This window comes from Paecilomyces variotii (genome assembly GCF_004022145.1).
Source record: "Paecilomyces variotii strain CBS 101075 chromosome Unknown C8Q69scaffold_2, whole genome shotgun sequence".
Classification (NCBI taxonomy): domain Eukaryota; kingdom Fungi; phylum Ascomycota; class Eurotiomycetes; order Eurotiales; family Thermoascaceae; genus Paecilomyces; species Paecilomyces variotii.
Genome location: NW_021167141.1, coordinates 1,233,419 through 1,257,877, shown reverse-complemented (window position 1 = coordinate 1,257,877; position 24,459 = coordinate 1,233,419). Strand labels below are relative to the sequence as shown.

The 24,459-nt window shown below is 51.0% G+C and overlaps 11 protein-coding genes across 11 annotated transcripts; 6 read left to right on the top strand and 5 right to left on the bottom strand.

Moving 5' to 3' along the window:
• Positions 1-1,688: 1,688 nt before the first annotated feature.
• On the top strand, positions 1,689-2,622 carry C8Q69DRAFT_456343 (30 kDa heat shock protein). Its single transcript, XM_028629827.1, has one exon. It carries the CDS (start codon positions 1,756-1,758, stop codon positions 2,293-2,295), a length of 540 nt encoding a protein of 179 aa, XP_028487328.1. The 5' UTR covers positions 1,689-1,755; the 3' UTR covers positions 2,296-2,622.
• Positions 2,623-2,741: 119 nt separating this feature from the next.
• Positions 2,742-4,400, top strand: C8Q69DRAFT_145565 (ClpP/crotonase-like domain-containing protein). Its single transcript, XM_028625480.1, has 3 exons — positions 2,742-3,131; positions 3,266-3,888; positions 3,967-4,400. Exons 1-3 carry the CDS (start codon positions 3,025-3,027, stop codon positions 4,074-4,076), a joined length of 840 nt encoding a protein of 279 aa, XP_028487327.1. The 5' UTR covers positions 2,742-3,024; the 3' UTR covers positions 4,077-4,400.
• Positions 4,334-7,675, bottom strand: C8Q69DRAFT_145380 (isochorismatase family protein family). Its single transcript, XM_028625477.1, has one exon. It carries the CDS (start codon positions 7,383-7,385, stop codon positions 4,725-4,727), a length of 2,661 nt encoding a protein of 886 aa, XP_028487326.1. The 5' UTR covers positions 7,386-7,675; the 3' UTR covers positions 4,334-4,724.
• Positions 7,676-9,310, top strand: C8Q69DRAFT_145381 (6-phosphogluconate dehydrogenase). The gene is made up of 2 exons (XM_028625478.1): positions 7,676-8,178; positions 8,247-9,310. Exons 1-2 carry the CDS (start codon positions 7,966-7,968, stop codon positions 9,219-9,221), a joined length of 1,188 nt encoding a protein of 395 aa, XP_028487325.1. The 5' UTR covers positions 7,676-7,965; the 3' UTR covers positions 9,222-9,310.
• On the top strand, positions 9,291-10,888 carry C8Q69DRAFT_496003 (pyridoxal-phosphate dependent enzyme-domain-containing protein; the record flags this gene model as incomplete). Its single annotated transcript, XM_028632247.1, has 2 exons — positions 9,291-9,918; positions 10,077-10,888. The coding sequence occupies exons 1-2, from the start codon at positions 9,588-9,590 to the stop codon at positions 10,886-10,888; spliced, it is 1,143 nt and encodes a 380-aa protein (XP_028487324.1). The 5' UTR covers positions 9,291-9,587.
• Positions 10,889-10,959: 71 nt separating this feature from the next.
• C8Q69DRAFT_145744 (Rad51 family DNA repair protein) lies at positions 10,960-12,822 on the bottom strand. The gene is made up of 2 exons (XM_028625481.1): positions 12,409-12,822; positions 10,960-12,350 (listed from the first exon to the last, which is right to left on the bottom strand). The coding sequence occupies exons 1-2, from the start codon at positions 12,466-12,468 to the stop codon at positions 11,031-11,033; spliced, it is 1,380 nt and encodes a 459-aa protein (XP_028487323.1). The 5' UTR covers positions 12,469-12,822; the 3' UTR covers positions 10,960-11,030.
• Positions 12,823-12,830: 8 nt separating this feature from the next.
• C8Q69DRAFT_504336 (hypothetical protein) lies at positions 12,831-13,275 on the top strand (the record flags this gene model as incomplete). The annotated part of the gene is made up of 2 exons (XM_028632580.1): positions 12,831-13,048; positions 13,197-13,275. The coding sequence occupies 2 exons, from the start codon at positions 12,831-12,833 to the stop codon at positions 13,273-13,275; spliced, it is 297 nt and encodes a 98-aa protein (XP_028487322.1).
• Positions 13,276-13,510: 235 nt separating this feature from the next.
• On the bottom strand, positions 13,511-15,063 carry C8Q69DRAFT_145465 (bromodomain associated domain protein). Its single transcript, XM_028625479.1, has 2 exons — positions 14,400-15,063; positions 13,511-14,340 (listed from the first exon to the last, which is right to left on the bottom strand). The coding sequence occupies exons 1-2, from the start codon at positions 14,668-14,670 to the stop codon at positions 13,595-13,597; spliced, it is 1,017 nt and encodes a 338-aa protein (XP_028487321.1). The 5' UTR covers positions 14,671-15,063; the 3' UTR covers positions 13,511-13,594.
• A 111-nt stretch (positions 15,064-15,174) lies between these two features.
• On the top strand, positions 15,175-15,820 carry C8Q69DRAFT_504334 (hypothetical protein; the record flags this gene model as incomplete). The annotated part of the gene is made up of 4 exons (XM_028632579.1): positions 15,175-15,204; positions 15,363-15,405; positions 15,473-15,640; positions 15,741-15,820. The coding sequence occupies 4 exons, from the start codon at positions 15,175-15,177 to the stop codon at positions 15,818-15,820; spliced, it is 321 nt and encodes a 106-aa protein (XP_028487320.1).
• A 794-nt stretch (positions 15,821-16,614) lies between these two features.
• C8Q69DRAFT_398067 (NEDD8-conjugating enzyme UBC12) lies at positions 16,615-17,169 on the bottom strand (the record flags this gene model as incomplete). The annotated part of the gene is made up of 2 exons (XM_028627798.1): positions 16,615-16,767; positions 16,849-17,169. The coding sequence occupies 2 exons, from the start codon at positions 17,167-17,169 to the stop codon at positions 16,615-16,617; spliced, it is 474 nt and encodes a 157-aa protein (XP_028487319.1).
• Positions 17,170-18,158: 989 nt separating this feature from the next.
• Positions 18,159-21,240, bottom strand: C8Q69DRAFT_485109 (chitin synthase G; the record flags this gene model as incomplete). Its single annotated transcript, XM_028631811.1, has 7 exons — positions 18,159-18,296; positions 18,355-19,003; positions 19,059-19,242; positions 19,294-20,140; positions 20,196-20,557; positions 20,616-21,096; positions 21,166-21,240. 7 exons carry the CDS (start codon positions 21,238-21,240, stop codon positions 18,159-18,161), a joined length of 2,736 nt encoding a protein of 911 aa, XP_028487318.1.
• Between the last annotated feature and the right edge of the window lie 3,219 nt (positions 21,241-24,459).

The window sequence follows — 24,459 nt, the reverse complement described above, 5'->3', positions numbered from 1 at the left end:
GGCTATATTGTGGAGGAATATCATTCCCAATCTTATGGGCGATCCCAAAAGGAATGCACGAAGACAAGGTACGACGTATCATGCACATGCGCATAGCCAGGCCAATTAATCATTACCATCGATACGGGTGGCTCCTAGATAATAGATTGGACGTTTAACATTCATTTGAGCGGCAAGAATTATAAGAACTATAAGCATAGCCTCGAATTAGCCAGCAGCTTCTTCGTGAGGTTGGCTAGGCATTTTTAGGATGAAGGTTTGAAGTAGTGAGGAAATAATCTAGACGTCCGGGCAGCTGTTCGTCAAGTTCATCAAGGACTTTTGATGGAAACGCTTTGATAATAATAAAATAATCGTATCACTAGGGAGGCAAGCCAGACGGCATTGCAGATTATAATAAAAGATAGACGTGTCAAGAGAAAGGTGCGAGAGAAATCCATCCTCTGCATCTGAGACGATATTTCCACGTTCATACACAGGTGATATTTTTCGTACGTTGCTTTTGCTTCATATTCGATACTTGTAAACAAAAACCAGCACAGTGGGCCAGGCCCTGAAGGAGGTAGAGCCGGCCCATAGGGCGCGAGGAGAAGGGGAGAAAGGAAGACAAAGAGGAAGGGACAGAGACGTCTTTTTATGCTCAGGAGGGGCAGATATGAAAGTGGGGGTTGGAAGGGAATGAATATTCAACTGTGAATCCGAAAGAGGAGGTGCGGGTGAGGCACTTATCGTACGAACAGGGAGGAATGGAAGGATACAATGAATACAGCGATTAAATTTCCTAGTAATAGATGATATATTGGTAGCAGAGGAAGTAAAGGGAGTATGATGGTTGAAAAGAAAAGGGCGAGCAAGTACGTATACTCGTTAGTTATCTGATGCAATACAATCAGCAGTATCTGATATTTGATTTGACCAATTAGAAGCACGCGTTCAGAACTATTCTAAATACATTATAGCGCTCCGAATCCGAGCTCAGAATGTCAAAATGTAACCAATCAGAGGATTCTGCCGGCCATTAGCGTTTTTGGCAACATTGAGTATCCAACTCAGTTAAGTACAGCACATAGCAGCTGTAATTTCAAGAAGACAGATTATTTCCTTGGTCATATCCGCTAGCAATGGCATGATATGCATCTGTCGGTCCCGCCCCGAGGCCTAGAATTCCGTATTAGAAAGTGTTCGAATTGCTAACTTCGTTCCATCAAAAAAAGACCCTGATCTAATAGAAACGTTACTGCGAGATGACGATGGTAGGACGTGGCGCCATTCGGTCTGTGTTGTGCAGTGTAGCTGTCTCGAACTGTCCACAGCCTCCGCCACTATGTAGTGTAACTATCACCAGCTCCAGGGTTCTCAATAATCTTCCGTCATGGCTGTATTCTCCGCGAATGTCCAGCGGAGCGGAGGGTGGCGGCGAATCACGTGGCAGCTGCTGGAACGCGCTCGAAAGCTCCGATCGAGACATCGTGAAGTCCTGATGCGAGTATCACCTCATGTCTCGCCCCTGCTCGTCATTGCGCGAATTCCCCAGGATGTTCGAGTTAACGTCACCCATACTTCGCAGTGAAGCTATCGCAGATTCTCGAACCATGTCTTCAGGGTATATTAATGGCCTCGAGACTGCTCTGGCTTCTGGTTCTCTCTCAACCAGAGATTCAGTGATTATCAGATCGATTCGATAACGAAAAACAACAAAACCGCCTTTGAAGCTTTTAACAAAGTTTCAATCATCCAAACAAACCAACCATCAAAATGTCGCTCTTCCCACGATTCCCAGCTGGTGACTTCGCTCCTCTCTTCCGTCTTCTCGACGACTACGATGTCCACCGCGCGACTCGCGCCAACCCTCAGCTGCGCGGCTTCGCGCCCAAGTTCGACGTCCGTGAGACCAAGGACGCCTACCACCTCGACGGCGAGCTCCCTGGTATCAGCCAGAAGGACATCGACATTGAGTTCAGCGACCCGCAGACCCTGGTGATCAAGGGCCGCACCGAGCGCGAGTACCACTCTCCTGAGCCTGGTGAGGAGGGCCAGGCTCAGGGCCAGCAGCAGGGCCAGGGCCAGGGCCAGGAAGTCACCAAGACCGGTGACAAGCAGGTCTCCAAGGCCGACCAGCCCAAGGCCAAGTACTGGGTCAGCGAGCGCTCCATTGGAGAATTCCACCGTACCTTCTCCTTCCCGACTCGTGTCGACCAGGACAACGTCAAGGCCAGCCTGAAGAACGGTATCCTTTCCGTTGTCGTTCCCAAGGCTTCTGCTCCTTCGGCCAAGAAGATCACCATCTCGGAGTAAACGCATTCCGCTATCACTACTCCTTCTCGACGGTCATCCTTCCATGATCCAATCTTCCTCTAGTTTCTGAAACCGACATCCTTTCTTATCCCCTCTGCAACTCTCGGGCATGACTGTCGATCGAATCAACTTCATCAAGCAACGTTCTTCGAGCATGACGAATACGACCTAATATTTCTCCTTCTTTCAAAGGTTGACGATGGCAGTGGAAGTGGCATGGTGTTGCATGAAGATCTCTCCTTTTGCAAGTGACGACGTTACGACTATGTTAATTAATCGCATAATTTGAATTTAATACATTATTCAAGTTCATATTATTTTCCCAATCAATTAATTAATTCCCTTTGTAGATGTAGAGTACTTAAAATTCGGCAAACATCGCACCTCGGGATCACACCTATCTAATCAGCTCTTGGCACATGACCCCCGAGCCGAGGTACACTCTGCGCATCATCTCATCAGCTCTTCAGTAGATTGAACCCATAACTTATTAACTTCGCATGTTTTCCAAAAGTCATACTCATTAAATCCCTCCATATTAGTGAGTCTAGGTTTGGAAATATCGGATTCCATACCTTTCTATATATATATACATATTCGTATACATATATCCTCGTTAAGCAACCAACGACCTAGCTTCCTTATACCATCAATTGGACACGAAAAAAATTACAAAATCAGAAAGAATCGAGAAAGATTTCGATACTAGAGGAAATATATTTATACATTATGGCAACAGATCAGAAATTCAAATACTTCGTCATCACTTATCCTCAGGAATATGTCGCGCACGTCGAGATCAATCGTCCGGATAAGATGAATGCGTTTCATGAGGAGTGAGTTTGTGATTCTTTGTTTGATTTCATTTTTAATGACTATGTCCATGTCCATGTTCTCAATTCGTCATTTGAATACTACGCTATATATGTGTAATTTTGACCACCGTACTAAATGTTCTGTACTACTACAGAATGTGGCTCGAAATGCGCACCGTCTTCGACCTCCTCTCCACCTCGTCTTCCGTCCGCGCCATCGTGCTCAGCGGCGCCGGCGAAAAGGCCTTCACGACCGGCCTCGACGTCAAAGCCGCCAGCCAAGGCATTCTCTTCTCTCCCTCCGACTCAGACACCGCCCGCCATGCGACTACTCTCCGTCGCCATATCGTCGAATTCCAAGACTGCATCAGCGCGATCGAGCGGTGTGAAAAGCCCGTTATTGCCGCTATACACGGCTATGCACTGGGGTTAGCGGTCGACATCGCTACGGCGGCAGATGTCCGGCTTTCTGCAGCCGATACGCGGTTCGCGGTGAAGGAGGTGGATATTGGTCTTGCGGCTGATATAGGCACGTTGAGTCGTCTCCCGAAAGTCGTCGGGAACTATGGCTGGGTGAAAGATGTTGCGTTGACGGCGAGGATTTTCGGTGCGGAGGAAGCGCTCAGGGTGGGTTTGGTGAGTGGGGTGTATGAAAACAAGGAGAAGACGGTGAAGGCGGCGCTGGATCTGGCGGCCTTGATCGCAAGTAAGAGTCCCGTTGCGGTGCAGGGGACGAAGGAGTTGTTGAATTGGTCGAGGGATCATTCTGTGCAGGATGGTAAGTTCCATACGCAGCTGCGAATCTGTTGGATGCTGCAACGTTTTTGCTAATACCGTATGCGTGATATCTATCTAGGTCTACGATACACTGGTGTCTGGAACAGTGCTGCTCTACAGACGAATGATATCCAGTCAGCTATCTTTTCTCAAATGCAGAAAAAGAAGCCGACATTTGAAAAATTGTAGCCATTATATATACATGCATGTAAAATAGCCCAAGAACTGCGTGGAATGCATTTTGGAAGGAGATGACTGTATATAGACGAGAATGCAATACCCATCAGGTGCCAGTACAGATACCAGACGAATTGATCGAATTCTGATATCTTGATAATTCTGAGTGTTCACTGCAAAAAGAGTGAAATATCCACATTCACCGCAAGCAAAGTCATGCCACTAGGGTATAGTCGAAATCAAGCAGGTACATGCGGAAACGAAAGTAGCCCGACTGCATCAAAAATATTTCATTGTCTATGGCGATCTGGAAAAGACGTACTCCCTTCGTCCGAGTGACACAATCATTCAACCAGAAAGTTGCAAATTGAATATATGTAAATAAAAAAATGAAAAATTAGAAGTAAAGAAATGGGAAGAAAAGAAATATAAACAGAATATATAGATAAGAATTGAGATGAGCATTTTGCAAAAGATGTGGTCGGATCGCATCCTGTATCAACTTTTCCCTTCGCTATTATAGCCAGAACTTTCCTTACAGGCTCGTGAAATTCGTAGACGTCATAAAAATCGGCATCACCTCGTCGAAGCTGAATCAGTCGAGTCTTTGCTAAATCGACAAAGCTAAAAAGGGACTGTCGGAGCAGCAGGCCATATACCTCATGGATGAGTTCCACCCATCATCTCGTCGAGGACGATTCGCACACAGCCACGCTTCTCCATCCGGTTGTAGTAGTTGCTAAGGTTGGGAAACGCCGTAGCTGATAAGGGCCCCTTGTCCTGCACCATCTGCCGTAGCACCGGCCAGAGTGAGCAGTCGTCAATCGCGATAGTCTGGCCGCCGAGGTAGTGCCGTCCTTTCAAGGCCTCTTCCCACGGGTTCAAAGCAGTGAACTCCCCTTTGATCCCTCCCATCCGATACTTTTTCCAATTCGCCCACAGCTGTTCAATGTGCTGTAGCTGGTTCCCTCCGCGCAATCCGTCCACGCCCGGTCTCGAGGACGGCCTTTGCGCTAGATAGGCGAGAATCTGGGTATCGCCAGCCGTCGTTGGCCCATCCGAATCCAAGTATATCGGTCGTGGTGCGTTCGATAGCCCTTCAAAATTAGAAGGATCCACAGTCTCATATCGCAAGCCGTTCTCCATCAGGGCGAGTCGAACCCGTAGGTCACCAACAAAATCCCCGCTGGTCACCAATTTTCCAGGGCTAACCGTAACGAAGTTAATGGCGTCAAAACCGCTGCCATAAACAGCATCCCAGTCGAACTCCGTTGCATGATTCTCGTTGCCGAACGCGTGGACCAACCGCTCCGTCTCCGCGGGATCACCATGGATGATTCGTCCCGCTCCATCTCGCGATTTCGACACGGCACCCTGGCCCCATATGGTCCCTGCAGCAGGGTCTATGAAGGTACCAATATGTCGGAAGGTTAAAGAGATCCGCTCACCCCCAAAGGCGCGCTCTTCTGCGGTTTTCTCCGATTCCGGACGCTTGTCCGGCCGGATTCCATGCAGCCAGCGCTGATTTGTTTCTGGCCCGAGAATGAAAAGCGATCCGTGCGGTAATGGGACGCGCTGGCTCTTTCGAGACGCAATATCTGCATCATCCCCGGACGTCTGGGACGCCGTCGATAAGATGCCAGAGGCCTTAGTGCGTAGGATCATAACCCTCTGGGCGCCCAGGCTGATATTGCAGATGAAAGAACCGCGCACGATGTCGAGGGTTTTATCTGAGTGCTCTGAGATACGGTCCTGCCCATCCCGGTACAGTTGGATGAGCACATGGTTCAGGGGATGGCCTAGGATAGGCTCAACCACAGCTCGTATACGATCAACTGCAGGGCTGAACGCCTGCAACGGTGGGGATTCATCCGCAGGATGGCGGTAAATGGGCATAGACCCATCTGACCCGACCTGGCCTTGCACTGCGACCAATCGAGGAACCTGGCCTGAGAGATGATACATTTTCTGCCAGTTGACCTCCTTCCGAACCTCCGCAAAAGCATCCGGAGACAGTTCCAGATTATACAGGAGACGCGAGTCACCCTCCCCAATCTGGTCTCCAGGCTGGTGGAGCCCTTCCGGAGCCTTTGGACGAGATGTTCGCGCGGAGGAGGGCCGTGAATCAGAGGTTGGAGCGGGCTTGGCGCTCGTAGCGGAGGGAGACTGAGGTGTATCCCGGTTCTTGATACGCCGCATCTTAGCTCGTGTCCGCTTGACGCCAGGCTCCGGCGCTGGGGCCGTAGCATCACGCATGGTACGAGAGAGTCGAGCGGCGGCATGCGAGGCCACATGTTGACGGTACGCTTCGAGGTTTAATGGATCGTCTTCATCACCGTAGTCAGATCCAATCTCGATGTCGCCTAGCCCATCCATTGCGGTTCCCTTCATGGCAGCCTCAATGATATGCTGACGCTCTTCCGCTCTCTCCTTTTCCTCCTTGTTGTCTGATTTGGGGCGAGCATTTTCTGGTGGAGCAGCGCGAGGAGACGCCTTAACAAGCAAGTCATCCATGACAGTCTCAATCCCCGCCGGGGTAGTAGGACGCTGGGAACGACTGCCTCCGGCCCGTGCAATTTTGTCCGTCTCTTGCCAGTCATGCTCCTCCAACAGCTCCGCCACCGTCACCCCGTCCGCACCCAGTAAATCGGCCATGCGTCGCATAGCCTCCTCATGACGGGTAAAGCTGCGATAGCCCAGACAGTCCTCGATCAAGGTGACGGTAAAGCCATGGCGGGCAGCATCGAGAGCCGTGGCGTAGACGCCAACGTTCGACAGGGATCCGACCAAATAGATCTCCGTGACAAAGCGCGAACGGAAGGACTCGACCAGGGTCGGGGCCTGGAAGGCGGAATAGTCCGTTTTGACGATGACTGTGTCCTGGGGATCGATGGCGGAGAGTACAGGGGCCGGGAACTGAGCCCCAGAGGTCTGGGGCAGACAGCAGCGACTGGTAGTCAAAAAGGCTTCATCGTCGACATGCGATGGATCTTTCTCAGAATCCTGGTCCTCCTGTCCCTGTAGCTTCTTTTTCCTCTTGGGCTCCTTGCCAGGCCCCGTGAGGATGACACGCTCTGCACCTGTGCTGGGATCGAGCAGTGGCCGGCTATCTGCATACTGGGACCGAACCCAGACTACATCTCCGGTGTGGCGGAAACTCTGGACCAGACTGGGGATCTGGTCGAGGATATCGGCTGCATTGCTCACAGGAAGGGCACCAGTGGGGCGGATGAAGTCGTTCTGAAGATCGAGAAGCAGGAGAGCTTTGCGGGTGCGGATAGTGGGGATGGCGCCGATATTGGGAGTGAAGATGGAGCTCATGGCATGCTGTAGAGTCTCTCTATCTCTCTCTCTATCCCTTCAGATATATAGAGAGAGACGGAAAGATGGAGAGATGTAGATCAGTCGTGACGTAGGTGGATGTTTGAGGTGATGGAAAGACTTTATTATTTTAGAAGAAAAAGTGGTGGAAAGTGCACGACAGCGAGAGTCACTGAGCAGAGCCGCAGCACAGCAGCATGCTGCATGTTGCAACGCACATCTGATGTCTATCTTGGAGGTCAATCGATCAATAAATCAATAAATTACACTGCTGGCTGCTTCGACATCCGTGCTCTATAGTAGTAGTAGTACTAAGTATTTCTCTTCGACTTGGCCGTCTGGATGATTTTCTCTCTTATTTCTTCTGATTCTGATTCTGATTCTTCTTATGATCAGCTGACTGCCATCCGACATCGGCCGGGGAGAAGCAGTCCAACTCCGGAATCACCTGATCCGTCCGCTTCCTCTCCATTTTTCGTCGTTGTCGCGCTCGTTCTTATAAGAAGACTCATCGTCCCCGTTTCCCAGTCTGATTCTTCGTTACAATCTCCCCTCAATTGTATCAATTCCATCCTTCACAATGGCTGCCAGAGGTTTCTCCCGCGCTCTGCGCCTGTCGCGCGTTGCTGCTCCTCGCTCCGTCATGACGGCAGCGCTCCCTCGTCCGTCGCTGGCGACGGTGACTCCTCGTGTGGCCCCGGTTATGGCCACCCGTGGTGTCAAGACCATCGACTTCGCTGGCACCAAGGAGACCGTCTACGAGCGTGAGGACTGGCCCCGCGAGAAGCTCCATGTGAGTGTGCAATGCCAGCAACCCAGAAACGCAATCGAAGCAATGAAAAGCTGACTGACTCTCTGCAGGACTACTTCAAGAACGACACCCTCGCCCTCATCGGCTACGGTTCCCAGGGTCACGGCCAGGGTCTCAACCTCCGTGACAACGGTCTCAATGTCATCGTTGGTGTCCGCAAGGATGGTGCCTCGTGGAAGGAGGCCATCCAGGATGGCTGGATCCCCGGCAAGAACCTGTTCGATGTCAACACTGCCATCGAGAAGGGTACTATCATCATGAACCTCCTCTCCGACGCCGCCCAGAGTGAGACTTGGCCCACCATCAAGCCTCTCCTGACCAAGGGAAAGACCCTCTACTTCTCCCACGGTTTCTCTCCCGTCTTCAAGGACCTCACCAAGGTCGATGTCCCCAAGGACATTGATGTCATCCTCGTCGCTCCCAAGGGCTCTGGCCGTACCGTCCGATCTCTCTTCCGTGAGGGCCGTGGTATCAACTCCTCCATTGCCGTCTACCAGGATGTCACCGGCAAGGCCAAGGAGAAGGCCGTCGCCATGGGTGTCGCCGTCGGTTCCGGCTACCTGTACGAGACCACCTTCGAGAAGGAGGTCTACTCTGACCTCTACGGTGAGCGTGGATGCCTGATGGGTGGTATCCACGGTATGTTCCTTGCTCAGTACGAGGTCCTCCGTGAGCGCGGTCACTCCCCCTCTGAGGCCTTCAACGAGACCGTTGAGGAGGCCACTCAGTCCCTGTACCCTCTGATCGGTGCCAACGGTATGGACTGGATGTACGCTGCCTGCTCGACCACCGCCCGCCGTGGTGCTATCGACTGGTCCAGCCGCTTCAAGGAGAACCTGAAGCCTCTGTTCAACGAGCTGTACGACAGCGTTCGTGACGGCACTGAGACCCAGCGCAGCTTGGACTACAACTCTCAGCCCGACTACCGTGAGAAGTACGAGAAGGAGATGCAGGACATCCGTGATCTAGAGATCTGGCGCGCCGGAAAGGCTGTTCGCTCTCTCCGTCCCGAGAACCAGAAATAAGCTATGTAATACTAGGATACCGTGACGAAAAAAAGTTAATGTACGATCTATTATCATCTTCCAATTTGTCTTTCTTCGTATTTCCCACTTTGCGTAGACTCGTAGACTTCTTCTTATCTCCGGTTTGTATTAGCGCTCGTCTCCACATCTGTATCTACTAGAGATCCAAACCATCGGGTCCTCATTTACCATAATAATAATCTCCCTCCCGTAATTATTATTATCGGTTTCCCTTCCCCGCAAAACCCTCTTTCTTCACGATCTCCCCAGTCATCAATCCCCAATTAGAAATCAGATAACCATCCCTCACAGAACCACAGTGAAAACGATATAGTTAAAACCCTCTTACCTAACTACGTCCAAACCATGTCCTCCGACCCCGCGCGCCCCCTCACCCCCGCCTCCGTGAAGGCCGCTCACGAACTCATCCAGCCATACATCCACAAGACACCCGTCTTAACATGCTCGACACTGAACACGATCGCATCGACTCCTCAGGATCCGTCCGCTCTCGCGGGTACGCCGTTCGAAGGCCAGGAGCCCGCGCGGCCTCGGATCCGGTTCTTTTTCAAGTGCGAGAATTATCAGCGCATTGGAGCGTTTAAGGCGCGGGGGGCATTTCATGCCGTTCTGAGATTGCGTGATGAGCTTGGGGAGGAGGAGTTGAAGAGGAGAGGGGTTGTTACGCATAGTTCAGGTATGAGGGGTTGTTTATCTGGTTTTGTTTTTTTACTTGGTTTTTTTGGGCGGTGGGTGGGGGAGCTATATAATGATAGTCGTCGTATATGGTTATGCGCCGCGTGGTCATTATTGAAATCTTATTCTAAACTGACTGGATGAATTGCGTTGAAATAGGAAACCATGCACAAGCCCTCGCACTCGCAGCTTCGACGCTTAATGTCCCCGCGCATATTGTCATGCCCAGTATTTCGACCCCGTCAAAGATCGCTGGCACACAATCACTCGGTGCTCGCGTGATCTTCTCCGGCTCAACGGCCCCGGAGCGTGAAGCTGTCGTGGCTACTGTTCAGAAAGAAACAGGTGCCATTCTTGTGCCGCCGTATGACTTCCGGGATATCATTATCGGTCAGGGAACTGTTGGTATAGAGCTTGAGGCGCAATATGCGGAGTTGGTGAAGGCAAACCCGAAGCTATCTGCGCATGAGGCTGGAGCCCACCTTGACGCTGTTTTCACTCCCATTGGCGGCGGTGGACTCAACGCTGGTGTGGCTACCTGGTTTTCCGACAAGCCTACCACCCGTGTCTTCGGTGCTGAGCCCTCCTTTGAGGGCGCAGATGATTGTTGCCGTGGTTTGGCTGCTGGAAAGCGGGTTGAGGCCGTCTCGACGCTCACTATCGCCGATGGTCTGCGGACACCTGTTGGAGTGATCAATTGGGAAGTCATCTCGGATAAGAATAAAGTGGCCGGCGTGTATGCGGTAACTGAGGATCAGATCAAGGCCGCGATGCGACTGGTCCTGGAGCGGATGAAGGTCGTAGTAGAGCCGAGTGCCGTTGTTGGCCTGGCGGTGTGTTTATTCAATGAGGAATTCCGACGCTTGGTCGAGAAGGAGGCGGGAGAAGAAGGATGGGATGTTGGAATCGTGTTCAGCGGCGGTAACACAACAGTGGAGGCAATTGGAAAGTTGTTTGCGTCCGCGAAGTAGGGATGCCTTTTCTCTTGTAAGTGGCGCATAAGTTGGGGCGGCGACAGCATTTTGATATCCATGATATCCATGAGCATCGGACGATAGAGCGTCATCCATATATCGATAGAATTCGAATCAAATTTCACTAGACGCGATCACATCACATGGGATGATCACTATCCTCCCCTATAACTATTTTATCGCTTACCCAGAAGGAAAATCTCCCTCCGTTTCTCCTTTCCAGCCCTTCCACAATCCGACGTGGCCACTCCTCTCGTCCCCAGGTATCTACCCATGCCCAGAACTTGCCACGAGCCACGACTTCTTGCCGTAATGGCGCATCTCGCTCCGCCTCCTGGAGGGTTGCCTCAGGAGGAAAGCGTCGGACCGGCTCTCGCTGGACAACTAAACGCAGAGAAGGAAATGTGCCCCATGGTGGAGGAAGATGAGGTCTGATACCAGAATGCGACGACGTAGGACCGTAGTCGGAAGAACTCTTTGTACGAGAGAGGCCCCATGTCGTATATACGACTGCACAGTCGAAAATTGCCTGAAGCCGCCGCAATTCGACTACCAGCCGGCGATACAGCACCGCGAGATGGAAACTGCGCCCTTGATCACGGTCTCTGTCGATCTCTGCTGCGGGACGTCCAATCTCTTCCGTCCTAGCGACTTCATCACGCAACCGATCCTGCCAGAAGAAGGCACTCGCGCTGTCGAGGAAGATGGCGTGGAGAGGACGTGTTGCAGAGTGGTGACGGGAGACGTCTAAAAGGTAAGCATCCAGTTGTTGAAGCGTCGCTAGAAGAGATGATGATGACTGTGGGCGCAGGAGGTGGACATGTTGGAGAGCGTTGCAGACCAGCTCGTTGATATCTTGGGCATTAATGTCATCTCCTATGTCATCTCCTTCCGCCTTTCTTTCCTCCCTAGATACTATATCAGCGGGATTTGAAGACGATGCCTTCAGCCTCTCCTGGACGATGCCAGAAGCAATATCCCCGAGACGATTGGCATCGAATCGTCCGTCAGTATCAATGTACACGACAGCAGCGTCACACCCACCCAGGTCTCTTCCATGATACGATGATGGCAGGATAGCCACGGCAGTCAAATAATAAAGCAGTTGCGTCTTCCCCGCTGCAGAGGAAGGACTGGTGATTTCTACCACTGGCTGCTTTCTCTTCGGATTTGGGGCAGGTCTAGGCGTAGGAACTGGGACAGGAACGTCCGTTCCGTACTCATCTACATTCTCTTCTTCGTAACCTGCAGCGCCTGCAGGGAATCCACTGTCGTAGCCAGCATCAAACCCTGCAAATGTAGATGCAGGAATCTGTGTCCGTGGTGGTTCAATGGCCGTCGCGGCAGACGCCGGTGTAGGGAGGAAGAGCTCCAGGAGCTCATCCAACTCCTTTACACCCAAGAAAAACGACCTTTCATCGCCTTGGTCTGGTTTAAAAGCTCTCAGGTCATGCAGAAACTGTATACTGGTCGGTTAAATGGCAATACATGTATAAGGTAGGTAGCTTGTAACATACCTCATCAAGCGTCTCTTCTCTCACTTCTGCTAGTAGTCTCTCCCCGAAGTTGGCCGCCATTGTTGGATGTTTCCCACAAAAACTGCATAGCTAGCCCCATGGACTCAACGATCCAGGAATTGTCAATCGACGTGGCACATCTTGAGTATAACCATAACTTATATCAATGATCTTTCATCAGATACGCGGAATCTAATTGTTGATTTGTGTTAGCGGAGCTAAGTGAGTGATTGATATCGATCATCTACTCTACTCTAATCTGAACTTAATCTTAATTCCCGCTCCGCTCCGCGCTTGCATCGGGACTCAACTCCTCAGCACAAACAGCCCACCTGAGAACCACCAGGCAAAGGCCCATTGTGCCATCTCCACCTTCTCTATTCCAAAAAATAAAATCAAATAAACAACTGGCGCAAAACACAATGGCGCCCCTAGTCCCTGTCTTCCCGACAGAAGTCCTCCCCGAACGAGTCAACGTCGTGTACAAAGGATGGAAGGAAAAGCGCCGAAAAGGCCCGCCGGTCGACCTGGAGAAATGCGAGTTACGCGAAATGCTACAGTACTCGTGTAATCCACCGCAGGAGGGAGTCCCGTCGCCGGGTGTGGTGGTGTGTAAGCCTGTGCTGAGGCTGTTTCGGAGGTGAGTTTGAGCAGGCTCTGGATGTGTCTTGTCTTGGTTTTGGGCAGATTCTAGCGCTGGGGTGTTTGGGATAGAGGATTGGGATCTTCATTTGAAGCATATATGTCAGGTCTGGTACAGAAGAGTCAGCTAACTGGTTTCTGTGCAGATGCGCTGGTGGATTAACAGTCGAGACGACATCGTGGGAGAAGCTACAAGACGCACACAAAGATGGGAAGATCGCATAAGGTGGGAGGGATGCGGGCGGAAAGAAGGCATGAATACGGTGTGATTTCCACCGTATGAGATGAACTGTATATATATTACATTGCATACAAGGCGTTCTCTGGCGGAGTTGGGCGAGGACATACATGGAAGAATTGGTTCTGTATATCCCATTGTCAATCATCGCCTTTCTACTATTAAATTGAATCATATTGAATCTCAATGACTATTGATCTCCTGGGTATCTTGTTTAACCTTGTTGTAAACGCCTTCAACGCCGCCCATGCATCGTCCAAATCGACAGACCACTCTCGTGCTTACATGTCTAGCTTGCATCGCGGATCAGCCCTCCACGGTCGCCATGACCGCATCCTTCTGGTCTGTCTGCTTTTTCTCGGCTTTCCTTCCTGTCGCCGAAGCGGTTTTTCGCCAGAAGTCTCGCTCGCAATTCACGATAGGTCCCAGCTCGAAATGGATCGGCAGTTTGGGCCGCGGCGGCTTCTGTTCGCCAGAAGTGATGTCCATCGAGGGTGCAGCATCGGCGGCGCTCCTCTGCGCCTTTTTGGCCAACCCCTTAATCGTCTTCTCGAACATGGTCTCCAGATTCTCGTTCTTTCGTCCCCAAAGTTTCTTGTCGCGTGAAGCTGCAGCTAGCTGATTATCCTTGAAGGCTGCGCGAGCCAGCTTGCGCAAAGCCTCCTCTCCTAATCGGCCATCCTCCGTTGCGCGCTCTCGGATCTTCCGAGGGTCGTGTTCCCTGTCTGTAAAAACAGGCGTATGTCGGTAGGTGTGTTTACTGGGGAACTCGGGGAAATGTTTCGGGATGTAGGCGCTCCGAACACGATCTTCTTCACCACTGAGTGCAGGTCCAAGAGAAGGAAGCGCAGTGAATGCATCCTCATCAGGCGGGGGACTGGGCAAGAGTGTGCGGACTGGTTCGACTGCGGGGAGCGACTTCAGATATGGAGACAGGTCGTCGACGCTAACGAAGCTCTGTCGAAGGGCATGCTCAAAGTCTGGAGGAATAGGCTGTAACCTGCGACTGGAAAGCATGGACTGGCGCACGTATGCCGCGAATCTCAGAATGTCTAGAAGCTACTGTCAGAAATGGTCACATCGTTCTATTGCACCTCTGTAGCTGGCGTACACTCTTCAGCTGCATTGCGGAATCCATCCAACGCGACAGGATCAGCCAGATCGAAACCCACTTCGCGCAACACCTGGCCGATCGATCGGTTCATTAAGTGGTCGACTGATACTTCATCGGTTATCGCAGGCTCCGGGAGCTCGGGCGCGACAGGATACTGTAGACGGTGATGATGGTGGTAGTGTCGTTTTATGCGCTTCGACACTGCTTGATCTGAGTCTCCTGGCGCAGAGGATGACGACCGCTTGATAGCGGGCTCTTCAGACGGCATGACAGGCGCGCTGGCGAGTCGAGATGACGATGCTGGCGTGGAAGAAAGATGGAGCTGCGGATGCTGGCCGCTCGTCTGGATGTCACGTGATGACACCTGACGGAAGCCTCTGACTCTCTCGAAGAGCCTCAATATTGAAGTGGCATGGCCGATATCTGAGCCATATAGGCATTATAACGGGAAAAGCAACACCTGAATCTATCTGGAAGACATACATTACTCGACTAGCATTCACCCCTTGTAGCCGCCATCCCTGCTAATAACATGGCTGTCAATTAGATGCCATGCCTGATCGTCGCCTGGATCATAAGGCATCCACCACTCACACCACCCGGAGCGTCGCTTACGCTAAAGAGCTTCTTCCGCGAGCAGAACGTCGTTTCGTCTTCCCTCTTGCTACGACGACTCTCTGCCCTCCATAGCATCCAGTGACCACACGGTCCCTCGCACAAACAACTCTCTCGCCGTCGCACTACCACCTGTCTGCTACGACCTCGCGCCGCAATGGCCACCGCTGTCGCCCCTATCACCGGCGTACGTCCCTTTCCCTGATTGAATAGCCGTCCCGCCCACGTCTGGTTCCTATTTCCGGCCTCGCCCGCCGCGCACTTCGGACAGGGAACGAGACTTGGGGGGGTCCAGTTCTTTCTCTGAATGGATCTCGTGTATACTGACCGGTGTGTTTTGTACAGATGCTCCGCCGGGGCCTCGTTCTTGACCTGGCCACTGCCTTCGGTTAGTTGAACCTCCTCTTTATTGTTCCGTTTGAGCGTGAGATGGCCTTGAATGGGATTAAGACCAGCGGATGGCTCGGAAATCTCGATACGGAGTGCAATTGGCGTCCAGGATGCGGAATGGGGGATATGGGATATGCTCGAATTGAGGGGAACTCAGGTGTTCAGAGAAACAATTGCTGACAGAGAGACGTCGAACCAACAGGTTTCGGAACCACCTTCGGCTACCTCTGGTGGTACGGTACGTATCAGAGAATTTCTTTTCCTCACTTCTTGTCTCGTTCTCAAAACGAACCTATACCTGCAAAAATTGGTCCTGACTCGGTTCCCTCACAGGCTTCCACCTCCCCCGTGTCCGCGCTCGTGACACCTACTACGCCAAGCTCGAGCAGGAGCGTCTGAACCAGAAGGCCTAAACGAACGATTCCAGTCGACGTTCCTACTGCGCTTGACGATTGTCTGTTTTTAAGTTGTTGGAAGCGGGATCGATTCATAGAGATAAGAGTCAGACCTAAGGATGCAGACGGAATGAAATGCGAAGTTTGAACCAGATCCGCTGTGTATATATACATGTTCAAGAATCGGTGTTCCCCCATATACTCCTAACGATTCTTCCCGTGGTAGCACCGTATATCCGGGGCATTGGTTGTGCTAGCCGGAGCTATGCTAGTCTGCTATAGGGCTGGAAATGCCTCTTCCATGCGCTCCTGACCGGATGACTCGCCTGCACAACCAACTCTGATACGTATAGGCCAGTATATTGCAAAGTATGTACGCCACAATACTATCTTCGCCCGGAAAGAAGTCCAGTAGAGCAATAAAAAGCATATCAGCCATATGTAATCGTCCCATTCCATTTCTGCCCGCAGAACACGAAGCAAAACTATAAACACGATTCTATTTCGTAAGTACCAATCATGAAACGCTATGGTGAGAATAGAAGTGCCAGTATCGTGGTGACGGGTCGAGCACAGCAAGTGTCTTCCAAGCCGCCTCTTCTCTTTCCCTCCTAGGTCTCTTATCAACGCCCCTCAACTCCCTAACAACATGAGTGCTTCCAAATCCACTGCCCCGATTGTCAATGATGAGGACGCCCGTCAAACTTTCGGTTACTCCCCGTTCCCATCTATTCTAGAGGTTTTCTGACCGACGACTGCTGTGATTATGTTTGGGGACAAGCCTCCTTCACTTAACCTTGAATCTTATAACATTATCGCATCACGCGCTCATATTGTATACCACGGACGGATCCACCAGCCATAGACGACCGCACATTGCGCTTGAAGCCATCCCGGTTCGTACGTAGGTCTTCGGCCGCCTCCTTGTTCAAGGGATCGGACGCGTTAGGCTCGAGGAAGAGAAACTAGAGATGCAAGTTAGCAAGAATTCTAGTTGAAGCTATGATGTTCTGCGAAATCGACAGAATCAAGCAAAGTAAACTCACCTGCAATCCCACAATCACGGCATTCAAGTTCAGCACCGGCTTCCAGTCCTCTCGCAGAATATTCAGACACACGTTTCCTTCCAGGTCGATGTTGGGATGGTAGATCTTCTGCGTGCACTTGACTTTGGGAGGGTCGTGCGGAAAGTTCTGGTTGATGGCAAAGTTGAAGTGGAAGGAGCCGCCTTTATACATGCCCTCGTCAGGCTCGATCGTGAGGGTGAAGTTAAGGATATCGTCTGGGTTAGGGAATGACAGTTTCATCGTGCTTCCGAGAGAGAGCTCCTGCAGATCTGATAGATGCGTAAAACGCCATGTCAGCATGTCAACGGCTCAAGACACACGGCTGCCAGAGTTGGGGGGAGGTGAGATCATACGCACCTCTCTGTACTCGCAGCTGGGCAGCTGTAACCTTTTTCTTCTTGTTTGCAGCACCCCCTGCAGCATTCTCAGCCTGTTGCTGCTTCTGCTTCTGTACAACGAACACCTGTTAGTCATCCGAAGATTCGCCCCCGACTGTCACGAAGTCTTGCGAGCATACCATTGACCATATTTTCAACATTTTGACTGCACCAGCGGCCTAGGCCTAAAGCTCACAGTAAACTATATCAGAGATAGGTGCCCGTGCGGGAGAGTGGAAGCTAGCTCCTGTGGTAAGAGTTGCAAACGCAGAGGACCTGCGGGGTTATGCGGCACGCGAGGATCTCCGCAAAGCGGTGCGGGCGACAGAGTCCCTGTAGGCTGTGGCCCGTTTCAAGTAGATTGACGGGGAGTACGGTCTAGAAAAGCGGTCAGAGGGAGGACTATGTGCTAGTTCTGTGAAGGTAAAGAAAGTGATGCTGGTTGGTAAAAGGAAGTCAATATGGCGTCGGCGTGAGACTTGAGGGAAAAGCATGGAACCGATAACGATCTTATCCCCGGAACCAACGTGACCTAAGACATGATATGTTGCCACGACTTGCCCAGCCTGTCGTTTACCTTCTAACAACGTCTACAAGGCCACATTATCATAGCATATAGGAGCACAAAGACATACATTGAAAGAATAATAAAGCTTCTGTATATAGTTTCGAATGCATTTAATTTTAATCGCTAATAGCTGGAAAATTTTGCATGTAACATGGGAAAAAGAAAAAAGCTCAGCCGTGTCGAGTAGTACAGATCCAACCTAAATCAATAAGACCGACGAAACAATGGCATCTAAAGTACAGTACAAAAATCTCCGACGGGTATTGAGCACTGTGCCACGGAGCCTCTGCCATCCAGCCAGCTGCAAGCAGCAGCCCGTCCACTGCACGTCGCCCTGGAGGCGTTTATCGTCTAGCAAAGCAGCACATAATGCCAGACTTGCCCAGGAACCAACAGCAACCGATGAAACGAAAGAGCGCGACTGCGGCATTCGACCACAAAAGAGCCTGGAAGAAGCGCGTGGTCCGCACCGTGGCTTGGTTCTAGAGGACCAGTGAGCAGGAACTCGGCAAAGAAGGGAATGGTAAAGTGTGCACTTACAGTAAATCCAAATTTGTCAACACCATCGCTGGTAATGCAGACAGCGAGCAGACCGTTACTGAAGATCCAGAAAGTCACCAGTCTCGTTCGGAAGCTCTTGTAGGAATCTTCCAAGGTCTTCTCATCGTGCTCCACGGGAGCAACATACGGGGTCAAGGCGCGCTTCACGGTGGCTTCGAACTGGCTATCGATATCGGCCTGCGGCTTGTCGATTTCTTCGATGACGGCGCCTTTCCCATCCGCCTCCTTCTTAGTCTGGACTGAAGGGAGAGCATCCGCCTTGTCTGCACCCTTGGTACCCCATGACACATCATGCCAGTTGCTGAACGCATACACGTTCAGGATGTTGATGTAAGAGGACATGATCAAGAGGTAGGCAGGGAAGGAAGTGAACATGTGCCACGGGTCCATGTACATGAACGAGGCGACGAAGTAGAGACCGAACGTAGCCGCAAGAGCAATGATGATAATACCAGGTCCGGAAGACCCGAAGAACGATGAGAGGAATGCACCAACGCCATCATTCATGTCGAAATCGGTCGGTGTGCTTCCGCTAAACGCTCTGACGACCAGGTACATCGACAGAACTACAATATAAAGCTGGATTATACCGAAGAGAACAAAAGACGAGATGTATGAATGTTTGGAACTGAGACTGGTTAGCCTTGATTCCACGTTGTCGACGGAAACTAATGAGTCCTTACCCTTTCGGCCGGTTTCCTAGAGCGAGAATGAACTGCAACAGAAGAAACGCCAGGTACGCGTATTTCAAAATTGTATTCACGATGGGTGTAGCGGTATTACCGAAGGGAAATGCGTGGTCATTATTAGAGGTGCCAGGAGTTCCGACAAGGTCCATGATGACAGTCGTAGTAAGCCAATAAGATGCTGCAGCCAGTTAGCAAGCGGTTCCAAGAGACATAGGAGTCAACCACATACAGAGAGAAAACCAGGTCAAAAACACGTTGAATACGTTGTACAACATCTGGATGTGGAGGAAGAACATCCGCACAATATTGTGCCCACTCTTGTACATACGGCCGAAGTGCATGAGCGAATAGATACTGGCCGCAAAGGAACCGTTAAGCCAACGACGACGCTGTGAGATAAATTCAGGTGCACCTTCGGGCACATCAGTCTCGCCCTTGGAAGCCTTGACATATGAGAGATGCCATTTGGAACCAGCTTTGGCGACCAGTTCGAAGCACAGAATACGGTCCTCGGCCAAGAACATGTTCTTCTTGAAAATGTTCATGCCCTCGATACCTTTCTTTCCAAGCTGCTTCGACAGCGTGTGATCACCGTGGAAATACTGTTCCAGCGGTCGACCCATGATTGCGCGGAAACGATAGGCGGAGAAGGCACCAGGCAACACACTGACGTATCCAAAAGAACTCTCCAGCGGCTTGTCCAGAATATTACTGATCTTGTATTCGAAGTTCTGTGCCGCCACCAGAGGGTTGATAAGGTTCTTCCAACCCTTACCCAACATGGCGTGGATTTCACCACAGGCACCTCCCAGATCTTTGTCGTTATAGAACGCCTCCCAAAGTGCGAGGAGTGACTTGTGACCGGGCTTAGTACCCGCATCCAGCAAAATACAGACTTCGGGGTTCAGAATACGGCCGAACGCATTGAACAGCCATCGGTGGGAGTTGATCTTCTTGCTGTTCTTCTGCTTCAGACAGAACATCATCTGCACTGGAGGCAGAGTGCTTGGCCCGTCGTCATGGGGACGAATGAGCTGTTGGTTGGGAGTAACGGAAAGCTGGGTCGTGTATTCAAACTGATAGCGTTGTCAGTAAATGCCATCCGCAGGCTCACTTGAAAGAAATACTGACAATGTGTGCCACGGTCTCCTTTCCATCGACATCACGCTTCATGACACCATCTTGGTAGACACCAATAGTCGCCAAGACATCAAGTGTATCCTTGTCACAAGGATCGATACCGTCGAAGACTAGGCAAACGACAATCTTCTGCCAGGCAGGACCACCCTTGTTCCAGAACTCGGATTTCTTGAGGTTCACGATTTCGCGAATGTTCTGCATCACACCGTGCAATGTTCGAGAAGTCAACTGCTTGTCTTCGTTATAGTACGTGATGGCGATGAGCAATTCTGTGTGCCGGTTGTACATCGCTGGACGCAGGTTGTAACCATTGTGGAGCGTAAATTCGTTCGGATCACAGGTTGCAGCGGTGTCTACAAATTTAGTCAGTCCAATGAAGATCAGAGCCTAGAGGGTGTTTCGAGAGCATACAGCGCATGTGCGTAAATTCCTCGCTGCCTCCTTCAAGATCGTTTCGGTACTTGGCTTGAATCGCGTTCTGGATGGCACTAGGGACCGGGTAGTCGACACTCAGGACCGAGCCCTGCACCAACTTGACCTTTCTGGTCGCATAACGGCGCAGGTTTCCTCCCGTGGGTGCCTGTCTCTGGCGCCAGGCCTCTGTTGAAGAGGTCTCGCTTCGAGCATAAGGCGATGCGACACGGCCCGGCACACCGAAGGCGGCCGCCGGGCTCTCCATGGTGTTTCCCGAGTATGTCGACCCAGCGGTGTTGTACGGATCATGATAAGCAGGAGTAGCATGAGCGTCGCCGGCATATGTCTCCGTCAAGCTGTATCCAGAGGTCGGTCGCATGGGCGACGTGCCTCTCTGGTGAGGGTCATCGAAGGGGCCGTTGAATGGGCCTTGGTTGAGCAACGCGTGGGAAGCGTCCACATCGTCTTCGCGGCCATACTATACATCCACGTCAGCATGTATCCCGTTTTGAGCCAGAAAATAACCACTCGATCTGTGGGGACTCACAGCCGTCGTAGAAAGGTCCTGCATCCGATGGCTCTCGTCGTAGGGCGAAGCCCCGTCCGTGTGCTGGTAGGCCATTGTAGAGGACAAGGAGATCTAAAGATCCCAGCCAAAAAGAAAACTGAGCAGTCGAGTGATTTTAAGAAAGACACGCGGCTACACGACAGGTCGCCGGTGTTGGGGTATTTTTAAAGAGAGCAAATACAACGAGCGTAGCTGGGAACCGACCGAACGAGGGGAAGCGGGCGTAGGTCAAGGCAGAGCCGCCAGGGCTGAGAAGCGGAACGGGAGCAGAACTCCTGTTCTGGATGAGCGGCGTGTTTCTGTTAGAGATCCAGGATGGATCGTGGGATGGAGATTAGAAAAAGTTATTATTGTTGTTGTTCAGAAAAAAAAGCACGGCCAGGGGATCTCAGTAGGACAACTGTAGTCGGCGGCCGGGGTCACTGGGGAGGTCTTTTTCTGGACCTAAGGTCGCTAACGGGCGCTGGTCCTTGGGCCGGTGGGTATGGCGATGCTGGACAACACCATCCGGGCGCTGGTTCACCAGACATACTCGGCGACGGCGAGATCTACAGGCACAGGGTGTCTTTGACGCCATGCTATGCATAATAATAATAATACATCGTTCATCTCAGCTCCTTCTTAGCCTCGTTGTAACCCATCAAAGATTCCGTATTGTTATTGCCATTCTCCCTCTGGCATGCACCCGGCTGCCAGACACTCGCTGACCTACACCATTTCTGCATCTTCTCTCCTCTCCCTCTCGTATACGCCCGTTAGTTACCACAGACGGGGGCACCATTGGTGTTATGATTCAGGAGATCGTTATGAGGGAACTACTCGACGTCTGAAACCCGCCTCACCACGCGCTGATCTCCTTCCCTCGTAGTCCTCCCCACTTCGTGGCGGGAGAGCTGAGACATGTACGGAGTATCTAGTCAACAATTCTCACCAAACCCAGCCTCTAGAAAGACTGAGGCCTTCTATTTCTTCCGTAACTAACTATACATTTCGATCCTGACTAACAGTGTGCGCAGGATTCCCAGTCAACGCCTCCCACCGTCATCTAGCGAGCAACTCCTGGGATTGAGAATACCGCCAAGTCTCAATACCCTAACGACCCAACCTGCGGTCGCATTCCAATCCCTCGCCAGAATGACACGTTGGATCATCGATCGTCTTCTTTTTTTCCTTGCCATTTTCACCGATCTGAACAGTCTGCGCGCGACACCAAGCATTTGACTTGCTAGTACTACTGTACTCCGACGCCGGCGCCTTCCCGTTGGTAGTCTTCACCATATCCCGAGAAAATCCATCGTCGTTCCAAATATAGCCCTGTCGAGAGGGCTGATTCACCCCATGAGCGATCCGTCTGACCAATCTGACTACACGTCGACTTAACTACTCGGTGGCCACTGTCCCCGCCGGCGCCTTTGACTGGATATCCGCTGTCCCAGACAGGCCCCTGAGACGGCCAACGTTCTGATCCGCTGACTTTCCTTTGGTTCCGGTCTAGATCTTAACTTAGGGGTTTCTATTTGCCCCAATAACGGCCAGTCTCGTCGCCAGCGCGTGCTTACGGCGTCCCTTTTGCACCAGATCTTGTGCGCTCAGCCACAATAACGCTGCGACCCAAGGACACTGCATCTGTCAAATTGCGACACCGCCAGACTTTGACTTTGCAGATGATGCCTTGACTTGCCGATGATGCTTTGACTTGCCAGCATGGTAGCATCGCGTCTGTTTAACTCTATCGCGTGTACTGCTCCCTGAGTGGCTCGTTCATGACGTTCCGACTCCCGAGAAACAGAGTAAATTACTTTATTCAATTATCGTATCCCTAAATAATGGCACCGGGAAGCTGCATAGTAGCATCTATTTTTGGGTACTAAAAATCCTTTTCTTCAACCCTGACGCGGCTCAATCTCCAATGACAGTTTAGAATAAAAATAATGCAACTACTATCGACTATTGAGCGGCATCACTCTCTCTCTCTCTCTCTCTCCGATGATCTTCCTGAACCCTGATCAGAGGTAATAGTTAGATATTTTCGCGGCCCACGGTAAATAAGGCTACCATTAGTATTCGGTAACCACCATAAATGAACAAGAACATCCCACAAGCCACACTCCCAAGCGTCCACGATCCTCTCATTTGCTTCGGGGACGAATAGGCTTACCAGAAATAAATAATCCCTTTCTGGTTCTACTCATGAGGTCTCGCCGTTATTTAATAGTACCGTACTCGGGTTCTAGGCCTGGGGCTCGGATACTGGCGATCGCGGATAATTTGTCGATCTATTGTTCTCGAACGACCTTAATCGAAATTGTATTATTACCTTCCTTTTCACAGGGCATTTCTCAACGTGGGGCGGACTCTCGACTCTTTTAGACTTCTAGAAGCTCGAGAAAGGAGATCGGCAGTGTAAGACGGAAGGAATCGATAACTCTAGATAGCGCGTTTAGATTGTCTTTTACAAACTGGTATGTTATTATTATTATTATTATTGAATTGGTTCTTCACGCTAGATAGACCGGTAATTTAATCGAGAGTCAACATAAATATCCCCAAAAGGGTGCCCTTAACTCTATATATAGAGTATAAATACCTACCTATGTAGGTCGTTATGGCTTATCTGCAGCAGAATGGAAAAACGAACCTCTTCATCCGGACTTCTTTTTCTTCTCGCAGTTTCTGCACAATGAACTATTATTATTTTTATGATTATGAAGATTAAGTTAAATCGGCTTATAAACTCTTCCGGTTCGCGTGAAATCCCCTCATCCACTTTCTCCTCCTTTACCCGAGAACCACTAGGATGCTTTCCCTACTGTAACTTTTTGACTCAAAATTTCAATGCTGATGTTCCCACTTGAAGAAGAATTCTCGGATCTCGGCCCGTTCCAGTTGGTTCTTTCATGCTTTGCAATATGATATGTTCGTTTGTCAGTCAGACTTAACAAACTTTGGCCGCCAAATGTTGGCCGCGCGTCCCCCGACGCGCCTAATGTTGTCTTTCTGATTTATCGCATAATAGACGAGCGCCACGCGCTTTGTTATTTAGTATTTGGTACGGAACATCGTGAGCAAGGGGTAACTACGTATAACTGTCTATGATTTCCATCTTAGATGGTGCTTCGCCTGTTGACGTCGCGAGTGTAGGTGGGGGAGGGGGCTGAGGAGATATATATATTTTGTCAGCGCTCACGGCTTCTGCGGAGACGAGCTGCAAACCTGCTGCAATCCGCTGCTCCCATCCTATACAGACAAACCGGGTAGCAGCTGCAATGGGAT